The sequence below is a fragment of the Chiloscyllium punctatum genome, chromosome 11 (genome assembly GCF_047496795.1).
Source record: "Chiloscyllium punctatum isolate Juve2018m chromosome 11, sChiPun1.3, whole genome shotgun sequence".
Taxonomy (NCBI): domain Eukaryota; kingdom Metazoa; phylum Chordata; class Chondrichthyes; order Orectolobiformes; family Hemiscylliidae; genus Chiloscyllium; species Chiloscyllium punctatum.
The window spans coordinates 30,482,245-30,494,599 of NC_092749.1; the positions used below are offsets into that span (position 1 = coordinate 30,482,245).

At 42.0% G+C, this 12,355-nt stretch overlaps 1 protein-coding gene across 6 annotated transcripts in view; it reads right to left on the minus strand.

The window, feature by feature from the left end:
• LOC140482864 (regulator of G-protein signaling 7) overlaps positions 1 to 12,355 on the minus strand; it is a 440,481-nt gene that overhangs the window by 102,729 nt on the left and 325,397 nt on the right. For all 6 annotated transcript variants that reach the window (XM_072580575.1, XM_072580577.1, XM_072580574.1 and 3 more), the window contains one exon: positions 4,635 to 4,699. In XM_072580575.1, coding sequence (XP_072436676.1) covers positions 4,635 to 4,699 — 65 coding nt within the window. The remainder of the gene's footprint in view (positions 1 to 4,634; positions 4,700 to 12,355) is intronic.

The window sequence follows — 12,355 nt, forward strand, 5'->3', positions numbered from 1 at the left end:
TGGTCTTTTAATTTCTGTAGCGCACCTTGTAGATAGTACACACAGCTGTTATAGAGCATCGGTGCTGAAGGGAGTGGATGCTTGAGTGTTGTTTGAGTTGCACCCATCCACGTAAGTGGGGAATATTCCATCATTCTCCGGACTTGAGCCTTTTAAATGGTGGTAAGGTTTTGGGGAAACAGGAAGTGAGTTACTTACTGCAGCATTTCTAGCTTCTAGCCTGCTCTTGTAGCCAGTGTTTATGTGTTGAGTTCAGATTGTCCAGATTGTATTGAATTAGAACATGGACTGCCTCAGTATCTGAGGAGTTGTGGACGGTGCTAAACATTGAGCAGTGGATGTAGTGTACATGGATTTTAGTAAGGCATTTGATAAGGTTCCCCATGGTAGGCTTATGCGGAAAGTCAGGAGGCATGGGATAGAGGGAAATTTGGCCAATTGGATAGAAAACTGGCTAACCGGTCGAAGTCAGAGAGTGGTGGTAGATGGTAAATATTCAGCATGGAGTCCAGTTACAAGTGGAGTTCCGCAGGGATCAGTTCTGGGTCCTCTGCTGTTTGTAATTTTTATTAATGACTTAGATGAGGGAGTCGAAGGGTGGGTCAGTAAATTTGCAGATGATACAAAGATAGGTGGAGTTGTGGACAGTGAGGAGGGCTGTTGTCGGCTGCAGAGGGACTTAGATATGATGCAGAGCTGGGCTGAGGAGTGGCAGATGGAATTCAACCCTGCCAAGTGTGAGGTTGTCCATTTTGGAAGAACAAATAAGAATGCGGAATACAGGGTTAATGGTAGGGTTCTTGGTCAGGTGGAGGAACAGAGGGATCTTGGGGTCTATGTACATAGATCTTTGAAGGTTGCCACTCAGGTGGATAGAGTTTGTAAGAAGGCCTATGGAGTATTATCGTTCATTAGCAGAGGGATTGAATTCAAGAGTCGTGAGGTGATGTTGCAGCTGTACAGGACTTTGGTTAGGCCACATTTGGAGTACTGTGTGCAGTTCTGGTCGCCTCACTTTAGGAAAGATGTGGAAGCTTTGGAGAGGGTGCAGAGAAGATTTACCAGGATGTTGCCTGGAATGGAGAGTAGGTCGTACGAGGATAGGTTGAGAGTTCTCGGCCTTTTCTCGTTGGAACGGCGAAGGATGAGGGGTGACTTGATCGAGGTTTATAAGATGATCAGAGGAATAGATAGAGTAGACAGTCAGAAACTTTTTCCCCGGGTACAACAGAGTGTTACAAGGGGACATAAATTTAAGGTGAAGGGTGGAAGGTATAGGGGAGATGTCAGGGGTGGGTTCTTTACCCAGAGAGTGGTGGGGGCATGGAATGCGCTGCCCGAGGGAGTGGTAGAGTCAGATTCATTGGCGACCTTTAAGCGGCATTTGGATAGGTACATGGATGGGTGCTTAATCTAGGATAGAAGTTCGGCACAACATCGTGGGCCGAAGGGCCTGTTCTGTGCTGTATTGTTCTATGTTCTATGTTCTATGTTCTATTGTGTAATCGTCAGCAAACATCCTCATTTCTAACGCTGTGATGGAGGAATGTCATTAATGAAGCGGCTGAAGATGGTTGGACCTAGGACACTATCCTGAGGAACTCCTGCAGATATGTCCTGGAGCTGAAATTCTCTGCAAGAATGTGTGGCTGAAAAACGAACACTGTATTTTTATAGGGGGACATTGGTCAAATATCTGAAGCTGAGGAGCATACAAGACTTTGAGCACAAACTGCACAATGTCACTAGTGCTTAACCAGGACTTTCCAATGGGGTAATTAAAATACTTATTAAAATAACGTCAGTACATATAGAGTTTAAGTAATATTTAATCAGCAATTAATTAAGTAACATAAGAAATGTAAAGACAGGTATTGTGTGGCAGCTGCAGAATGTTGGAGCTCAAGGACATCCCCATGATCCAGGGTAAATACACCTGCAATAAATGTCTGCAACTGGAGCAGATTTGGCTCAGAGTCATTAAGGTGGAGGCCAGGCCCTCTTGTAGTGCAGCAGTAGTATCCCTACCCTTGGACTGAGAGGCCCAGGTTCAGGTCTTAACCTGTTTCAGAGATGTGTAATAACATTTCTGATCAGGTTGATTAGAAAAATAAGTTAAATTTTTTTTTAAAATCAAACAAAAATTATGATGATGATTCTGTTACACATCAAGAAGGTGGACTTTACCTGGACATCTTTACTGCAGGAGGTAGTCAAACCCCTTAGGATAGAGTCTTCTGATGTGGTCCATGGTTATTGACTGGAGGCTATGACCATGATTGAGGCACATATGCAGATCAAAGAGGCAGAAGTGGAGTAGCCTCAAAGCTTACAGTATAAATGATAACAGGAGCAAACTGATGCTAGTAGAGGCCAGTATAGTCAGAGGAATATACATAATCTCTGCAGCTGGGACCGTGAATGCACTTGGCTATTTTGTCTGCTCAGGACATTTGCTCTGGACGAGGGAGGAACTTGCAGTGAGATCTCGAAGATCCAGTTGTCATTGCCCACACAGGTTCCAAAGACATCAGAAGGACTAAGAAAAAGGATTTGCTTTGGGAGATGAGCAGCTAGTGGCTGAATTAAAAACCAGAGGTAACAATTTCTGGATTATCACCTGAGCAACAAGCAAGTGGAGAACGTTAAATGAAAGTGTTAAATGATTGGCTCGTAGATTCCTTTGGAAAGTTTTGATTCATTGGACATTGACATCAGGACTGAAGAAATGAGAGCTTACAGTTGTGATGATGTTCATATCAACAATGCAGGAGCTAATGTTATGACAAGGCACATAACCAGCAAGATAGGGAAGGCTTTCAACTAAATAATGTGGAGCAGGGATCAAGTGACAGAAGATGTAAATGCTTAAGGAGAGAAGTAAAGACAAGAAAGCAAAGAGGATGCAAAGATTTCTTTATTGGAATTTAGATAAATTGGTGGACAAGAATGTGGCCGATAGAATATAGGGTCAATGTTCGAAGGAAGAGCTAAAATGCAGAGAATTTCTTAAATGATGAGTGACTGAGAAATGGTAATGTCCAAAGAGACCTGGGTGTCCTTGGTCACTTAATTGAACGTTAACATCCAGATGCAGCAAGATATTAGGAAGGCAAATAAAATGTTGTCCTTTATTGCAAGATGACTTGAGTACAACAGTCAATAAATCTTGTTGTAACTTTATAAGGTGTCAGTGAGAATGTGCCTGGAGTTTTATGTACAACTTTGGTCTCCTTAACTGGGGAAGAACATAATTGGCCAATTGGAAGGGCAACAAGTGTTCACCAGATTGATCCCTGGGATGGTGGGATGATGGGATGATGGTCTTCAGGGGAGTGGTGGAAGAGACCAGGTCTTCATTCTCTAGCAATTAGAATAATCCTATAAACATACACTTAGGAGCAATAGTATTCCATTTAGCTCTTTGAGCCTGCTCCATTATCCAATAAGATATGATTTCATCTCAGCTTTATTATACTATCTGTACTTTATAACCCATGATAACCCATGATGTCTTTGTCTATCAAAAGTGTATGCAACTCAACTTCAAATAAATTTAAGGACCCAGCCTCTGTTATCTGCTGGGGAAGAGAATTTTGTGATCTTAACATCTGTCTGAAACAAAGAGATTCTCCTCCTTCTCTCTCTCAAAAAAGGGAAATCCCAGTTCTTAAAAAAAATATTCCAAGTTATGGTCACCCACCCCATCTCCACGATGGGAAACATTATTCCAGTGTCCACCCTACAGCATTCCACAATGTACAATCAGACTCCTCTCTAACTCTGGGGAGTTCGAATAAGAAATAAGCTATGTTGGACTAAGATGAGGAAAGTTTTATTCACTCAGAGGTAAGTGATTTTTTGCAATTCGTGATTGTAGAGATTGTAGAGCCTCAGTCGCTGAATAATTTAAGACAGAGATTGAGAGATTTCAAGATTTTAGTTATTAAGGGATATGGGGATCGTGGGGAGAATGGCATTAGGATAGAAAATCAGCCATGATTTCACAGAGCTGGCTCAAGATGCTCATAATGACCTCTGCCTGCTTCTATTTATTGTGGTTCTCAGAAGGCGGCCATTTGGCTCATTTTGTCTACGCTGTTTTTTTGGACAAGCAGTTAAATCAATCCCACTTCCCTACTTCCTACTGAAAGTCTGGGAAATATTTTTCCTAAGATTGTGCTGTTTGAATTCAAAGAGGAATTGTTTTTAAAATCAAAAAGCTGTACCTTTGAGTGTTAATGTTTTATATAGGGTTCTTTTTCCAGATGAAAGAAGTTTTCCATTGTTTTGACATGTGCTCTGTCTGAACACCTTTTATAAAAATAATTGAAGGTTTTGTTTGTAGTGGTCTTATTCAATCACATCATAGGATCTCAGATTAAAATGATTTGTCTATGACTCATTTAACATGCGCTTTATAATTTGAGCATTAGTCAGTTCATTGCAATTTAAAATTCAAACTCAAAACTATTTTAAAAGCTTGAGAGGCATTTTCTAAAAGCCGAAGTGTGTGAGGTATTTTTAAGTATCGAACGATGATGATACTCTTATATTTGATGAGTCATTCAATGCTTATCCAAACAGCCAGTAAACGCTGTCATTCAAGTCAAAAGAATCAAAAGGATACTCACAGCTTCATAGTCTGCTAACTCGAGCCTTGCTTTATTTTGCATCGTCCGCTTGCAGAGGTAAACCGCTGTGAATCAAAGAAAAATAATTATTGCAGCCTTGAAGGATCAAAAGAACCAGGGAAAGGCAAGGAGAGTTACTTTTATACAGCAAATTGTCATAACCTAGAACACACTGCTGTTCCAGTAATAACTTTGACAAGGGAATTGAATATATATTTATAAAGGAAAAATATAAAAGTCTATGGGGAAAGAGGAAAGGAGGGGAACTAATTGGATGGGTCTTTCAAAGAATCAGCATGGACACCATAGACAGAATGGCTTCTGACTGGTACAGTGCAATTCAAAGGGACAAAAATGAAACTGATGGAACACAGTAATGGTCGCAAAAAAGTGTGCAATTTTAACTGCGCTGCATAATAATCAGCCGGCCTGTCTCACGGCATTCAATTGATCAGGGGTATTTAGAAAACTATTATTTACAAAGAGGCTTTATAAGAGATGTCTGCACCACACATCTCCTCACTCTTTCACCCCATCAGCTGCTTTAACTTTGGTGGAAGACACTCAGAAAATCCAAACACATGGCTGAATGGAATTTCTGACAACCTTCTGCTGATGTACCAGAACCAATTGGGGAAGGAGGGCTTTACAAGCATCACCCCCTCCACCCACCCACTGCTGGAAAATCTCCATGGGTTGAAAGGTCCCAAGATGGAAGATATGACATTCTTTGTCCGCCTGATGAATGGAGGAAGAATGTCTCATTTTCCACCTTGGGATCTTTCAACTACATGGCATCAACTTCACCAGTTTCCAAATCTCCCCTCCCCCTCCACCTTATTCCAGGTCTAACCCTCCAACTTGGCACCACCCTCTTGAACTGTCCTACCTCTCCATCTTCCTTCCCACTTATCCGCTCCACCCTCCCCACTGACCTATCACAATTACCTCCTACCTGTATCTACCAGCTGGGAAGGCCTTCCCAGCTACCTTCCTCCCACCCCCACCCCTTTATTTATCTCTCTTCCCCCTCCACATTCCTATTAAAGGGCTTATCCTGGAAACATCGACTCTCCTGCTCTTCAGATGCTGCCTGACCTGCTGTGCTCTTCCAGTGCCACACTTTCAAATCTGACCCTCCAGCATCTGCAGTCCTCACTTTCTCCTAATTGCAAAAGAGGTTTGTGTCAATGAGTGTGTGATTAACGTAATTTACCCGTCAAACTCTGACATGATGTATTATGTTAGGTAGTTCATTAGATTCAGGTCTATGGTCAAAAGATAAAAGATTGGTGACGAGATAGATGTTCTAAAATTTCATTATTTCTACTGATACTAAATTCAACTTTTAAAGCTGTAACTATGCCACATACCACAAAAGGAAAAATAAATCAAACCATATAAATAGTAGATGAAGTTTAATCGAGATAAATGCGAGGTGCAACGTTTTGCTGGGGCAAATCACGGCAGGATTTATGTACTTAATGGTAAGGTCCTGGGGCATGTTGCCTAACAAAGAGACCTTGGATTATAGGTTAATTGTTCCTTGAAAATGGAGTTGCAGATAGATAGGGCTGTGAAGAAGGCGTGTAGCATGCCTTCCTTTATTGGTCAGAGTATTGAGTATAGGAGTTGGGAGGTCATGTTGGAACTGTACCCAACATGACATGGGTTAGGCCACTTTTGGAATATTGTGTGCAATTCTGGTCTCTTTCCTATTGGAAGGATGTTGTGAAACTTGAAAGGGTTCAGAAAAGATTTACAATGATGTTGCCAGGATTGGAGGATTTGAATTAAAGGGAGAGGCTGAATAGGCTGGGGCTATTTTCCCTGAAACATCAGGCTGTGGGGTGGTCTTTTAGAAGTTTATAAAATTATGAGGCACATGGATAGGGTGAATAGTCAAGGTCATTTCCCCAGGGTAGGGGAATCCAAAACTAAAGGGCATAGGTTAAAGGTGAGAGGGGAAAGATTTAAAAGGAACTGAAGAGGCAACTTTTTCAAGCAGATGGTGATGTGTGTATGGATTGAACTGCCAGAGGAAATGGCAGAGGCTGGTAGAATTAGCATTTAAAAGCACCTGGATGGGTATATGAATAGCATGGGTTCAGAGAGTTATGGGCCAAATGCTGGTAAATGGAATTAGATTACTTTAAGATATCTGGTCAGCATGGAGGAGTTGGACTGAAGGGTCTGTTTTCATACTGTACATCTCTATGACTCAAAGTGGAGTCTTGAGTCAGAAAAACCACAGGAAGGGCAGAGCAATCACACATCAATACTGTAAATGTGTCTCACTCCCTGCTTTCCAGATTAGGACTTTATTCATAAGAGACATTGAGGTGGTGTGTTGTCCAACTCTGATACTTCAATGAATAAAAACACTTCCTTCTCAGTTGGCTAGTTGATTTACTGCAATCAGTCACTCTGTAGTCCTTCCGAATTTTAAATTCCACACTGTCAAGTGACCATTCTCAAGACTGTAAATGAGGGATGTACAGGTGATCCTTCTACCTAATATTGCTGGGATCTAAGTGGTGGTCAGCATATTGTGGAATCTATTTCCTACATTTGTATGTTGTCACAATATGCTATATTCCACCTCGGGAAAAAATATTCTGATCATTCAGATTGATTGATACTTGCAGAAACACATTGCCACATTAACTAATCTCCAGACTATGGTAAATTTGTATTTAGGGGATACTTAAACAAACAGTATTTTCCACATGGGATGCCCACCCTCTTCCCATTGGAACACACCCATATCCCAAATAGAGATAGCTCAGCTGCAGAATAGCAGAACTAAGGCCTCACGATATCCAATTGTTCTCAGGAGCACTGTGTTGATGATATGAAAAAGCTAATGGTGACTGACCCTCAATTTGAGGATGATGTCTACTTAGAGGTCACAAGTTTCTGTCATGAATCTTCATGGGAATCAACTGGCTAAATCTTGACCTACAGACCCTTAGCTCATGAGGTCCAACTTCCCAGGAGGTAGTGGGACCCTTGTTTCCTTTACTTCCTTCTCTGCCTCTGCTTTCACTCATCATTAAGCCACTTTGAATCAAAACGCTGCTTGGTGGACACATTGTTGCTATTTTGAATGATTGGTAACAAACCCCTTCCACTCATTAATATCAATGTTTCTAGCTTCAAGGAAAACTTCAGAGTGTTGTTGTAACATTTTCTTTGCTCTCATCTGAAATCTGAGCCATTTGAGAGTTGATAAAACGGGATCTGGAAGGGGAGACACTTTCTGGCCATGCAGATGCAGTGTCTGATCTATCAAAGTTGTGTTTTCAGGACTTTTACCTAGATGCATGTGGAGCTGGCCTCTGGGGCGCGATTAGTGTTTGATTGTCTTTCAACTGAATACAGAGTATACAGAGGAAATAGTGCTGGTGCAATTTCCTTAGTACTCGTATGTATTGCTGGCACACAGTCCAATTTCAGTGCAGTAGATTAGATTACTTACAGTGTGGAAACAGGCCCTTCGGCCCAACAAGTCCACACCGCCCCGCCGAAGCGTAACCCACCCATACCCCTACATCTACATCTACCCCTTACCTAACACTACGGGCAATTTAGCATGGCCAATTCACCTGGCCTGCACATCTTTGGAGTATGGTGATGAAAGTGCTCTGTACTCTCAGACTCTGTTGTCTTCAGAGGTCTTTGTGGTCAAACATTTGCTGCCATAATCTATCAATGGCAGAGTTTGGACAGTGGGACCAGTGTAAGATCTCCTTGTTAATGGTGACCTTTTGAGATAGGTGTTTTCCAAGGTAAGGGATATGCTCAACATATTTAAGAGTCTCTCTTCAACACAGATGAGACTAGGAACATCTTATTGACCAGGTGTGGGTTGATTTGAATTTTAACAGCATTGAAGTTCCCTCCATGTAAAACTGAAGAGAACAAGAGTGGTCTGCAAATCGACTGCAGTGTGAACAATGACGCTGCGATCATCCACAAGTTGCAGAACATGTATGTCCATAGCAGTCAATTTAATTTTAACGTAGAGGTGACTGAAGTTATCTAGATGGTTAACACTGATCTCTGAGGTGAATAACCATGTCAGTTGCATTCTAAATAAGTGCAAGTCTCCATAGTCACTGAGGAGAGACAACTAGTGGTGAGAGTCACCATACCTCCGATGAGGTTGAGAAGGAAAGAACTCCAATGATGGCCTCAACAAGTAATTAAAACTGTGCTGTTTGTGTCATTCTGCATCGCAAACCAGCTTTCCAGCCAACTGAGCTTACAGAGGTATTACTGGCCTGCTTGACCCCAGACCAGATTTTGAAGGTGTGTTTGAGATCTTCCAAAGTTGCACTCATATTACCATGAAGAAATTATATCAAATGCTTTGGAGTATAGTGCTCAAAATTTGTTTTGGTCAAGTCAATGAATGCAATAAAGAATGCTTGGTGAGTTCTTTTCCCTCACAAATGTATTGGATGATTAAATCAAGTCTTCATGCGAGTGCAAACCCACCAGATTTGAAGAATTCAGCTGGAATACCATCAGTGTTACATCTTATTTGGTTATTACTCATTTGCTTACTTGTTGCAAATCTCTTTTCTGTAGTAAGCTCAGATCTATACTCTGTTGAGTAAATATTAACTTGAACAAATTCTACACAAGAGAGACCATTTCTCATACCATATAGATTTGGATCCCAGTTCTATGTGTTCTGTTGTCACCATGACATAACTCCTTACAGATATGCTGTGTTGCTATTCTTAGAGTAAAAAATGTAACTATTTACTCTACGTCTCCCCAGCTTCTTTCCCTGAACCATTTTAACCATTAACATTTAAACATTAAGATTTAACTCACTATGAAAAAAAGAAACCCCACCTCCGGCCCACTATTAATACTACTCTAAGTCTTTTACCTCACACATTAAAACCTGGTACCCTTCTGAAGAACAGCAGTGAAGGCCAATCAAGAAACAAAACTGAATATAGTGGCAAATCTCCAATACTTGAGCAAGCACAGCTACTGGAAGTGAAAATTCTCCCCATCATGTCCATCTGTGGTGTGCTGCAAGTTAAAGGTTGATGAAAAGAAGAAAGAAGAGCATTCAAAGTACGATTCTTGGCATGAGAGAACAATAGCTTCACTGTTTCTCCTCAGGTTGGAATTTCCTTCTCTGAAGACAGTTGTATCAGGTCCATGCTTGTATCAGCATAGGGCTGCTTATCTGCAGAAAAGAACATCTCAGAAATTCATTCAGCAAGTAGGAATGCACCACCAACTACTTTGAAATAAACTTCTGGATCAGAATCTGTAGAGGGTTCCTGGATTATATCCTGGCCTGCAGACTGGACACAAGATTGGACAACGGGGGGGGGGGGGGGGCTTTCAGAACACTGTAAAGTAGTTGCCTGCTTGTTCGAATGCCAGCCAAAGTGTAGAACTGCCAAACATGGATAGTTTAAGTTCTGTTTTGTTTGTTCACATTGATTTCTAATCTATTCACTGAAGGGTCATAAGCATTCAGGAGTTCATCTCTCTCATTGACAGGTGCTTGTATTCCCAAGATCGATATTTCCAAATCTGAATGGAGATCTCTGTTCTCTCTTTCAATTACGACTGTAAGACCCATCATTCATTGGCTATAGGAGAATGCCATCCTCAACTAATAATTTGCAGTGTTCTTCCAGCTCTGAATATTCCATTGAAAGAGAGACTTTCTTTCCACCATCTCTTTCTTCAGTCAGTCTCTGCATAGGAAATTCTTTGCTCTCTCAGTCTTTGAAGATTAATAGTTATCTGTCACGGTTAATAATTATCCATGTGCAGGCTCTGGTCAAGGGATTTCCAAGGCTCCACTAATATCCCCATCCTCAATGATGCAAGAGCCCAGGACATCAGTGAAAAAGATAAGGCTGAAGCTTTTGCAGCAACCTTCAGCCAGAAGTGCCAGATGGATGATCCATCTAGGCCTCCTCCAGTGGTGCCCAGTATCTCAGTTACCAGTCTTCAGCCAATTTGACTCACTGCATGTGATATCAAGGAATGGTTGGAGGAGATACTGGATACTGTCAAGGCTATGGGTCCTGATAACATTCAAGCAATCGTACTAAAGACTTGTGCTCCAGAACTTGCCACTTCCCTAGCCAAGAGGTTCCAATACAGTTACAACACTGGTGTCCACCTAACAATGTGGCAAATTGCCCAAGTATGTCCTGTACATAAAAAGCAGGACAAAGCAAACCTGACCAATTACTGCCCTATCAATCTACTCTCGATCATCAGTAAATTGATGGAAGGTGTCATTAACAATGCTATCAAGCAGCACCTGCTCAGCAAGAACCTGCTCAGTGACGCCCAGTTTGGGTTCCACCAGGGTCACTCAGCTCCTGACCTCATTACAGCCTTGGTTCAAACATGGACAAAAGAGCTGAATTCCAGAGGTGAAGTGAGAGTGACAGCCCTTGACATCAAGGCTGCATTCGACCAAGTGTGACATCAAGGAGCCCTAGCAAAACTGGAATCAATAGGTATCAGGGGGTTAGAGTCTGGGGCTCTCCGGTGGCTAGAGTCATACCTGACACACAGGAAGATGGTCATAGTTCTTGGAGATCAGTCATCTCAGCTCCAGGATATCTCTACAGGAGTTCCTCAGGATAGCGTCCTGGACCCAATCACCCAGCTGCTTCATCAATGACCTTCCCTCCTTCATAAGGTCAAAAGTGGGGATGTTTGCCGATGATTGCAAAATATTCAGCACCATTCATGACTCCTCAGATATTGAAGCAGTCCATGTTCAAATGCAACAAGATTTGGACAATATCCAGGCTTAGGCTGACAAGTGGAAATAACATTCACACCACACAAATACCAGATTATGACCATCACCGATAAAAGACAGTCTAACCACTGACCTTGGCATTCAATGGTGTTGCCATCACTGAATCCCCCACTACCAAATCCTGGGAATTAGCATTGACCAGAAACTCAACTTGACTCACCACACAAACACAGTGGCTACAAAAGCAGATCAGAAGCTAGGAATACTGCGATGAATAACTCACGTCCTGACTCCCCAAACTCTGTCCACCATATACAAGGTACAAGTCAGGTGTGTGATAGAATACTCTCCACTTGCTTGGATGAGGGCAGCTCCAACAACACCCAAGAAGCTTGATGCGTCATCCAGGATAAAGTAGCCTGCTTGATTGCCACCACATCCACAAGCATCCACTCCCTCCAGTATTGATGCTCAGTAGCAGCAATATGTACTATCTACAAGATGCAGTGCAGAAATTCACCAAAAGTCCTCAGCCAGCACCTTCCAAACCCACAGCTACTTCCATCTAGAAGGACAAGGGCAGCAGATATATAGGAATACCACCACTTTCTAGTTCCCTTCCAAGCCACTCACCATCCTGACTTGGAAATATATCACTGTTCCTTCACTATTGCTGGATCAAAGTCATGGAATTCCTTGCATAATGGCATTGTGGGTCAACCCACAGTAGCTGGACGGTAGCAGCTCACCACCACCTTCTCAAGGGCAACTAGGGACAGGCAATAAATGCTAGGCAGGCCAGCAACACCCACTTCCAACAAATGAATTAAAAATTAAGTTCACACCCTTGGCCTGTCACCAAGTCTCCATCACTACATCATTTGGAATGAACCTTCAGAGACTTTGTTTAACATGGAGACCTTAGGCCTCTGTCATTGTTGATATTGACAGA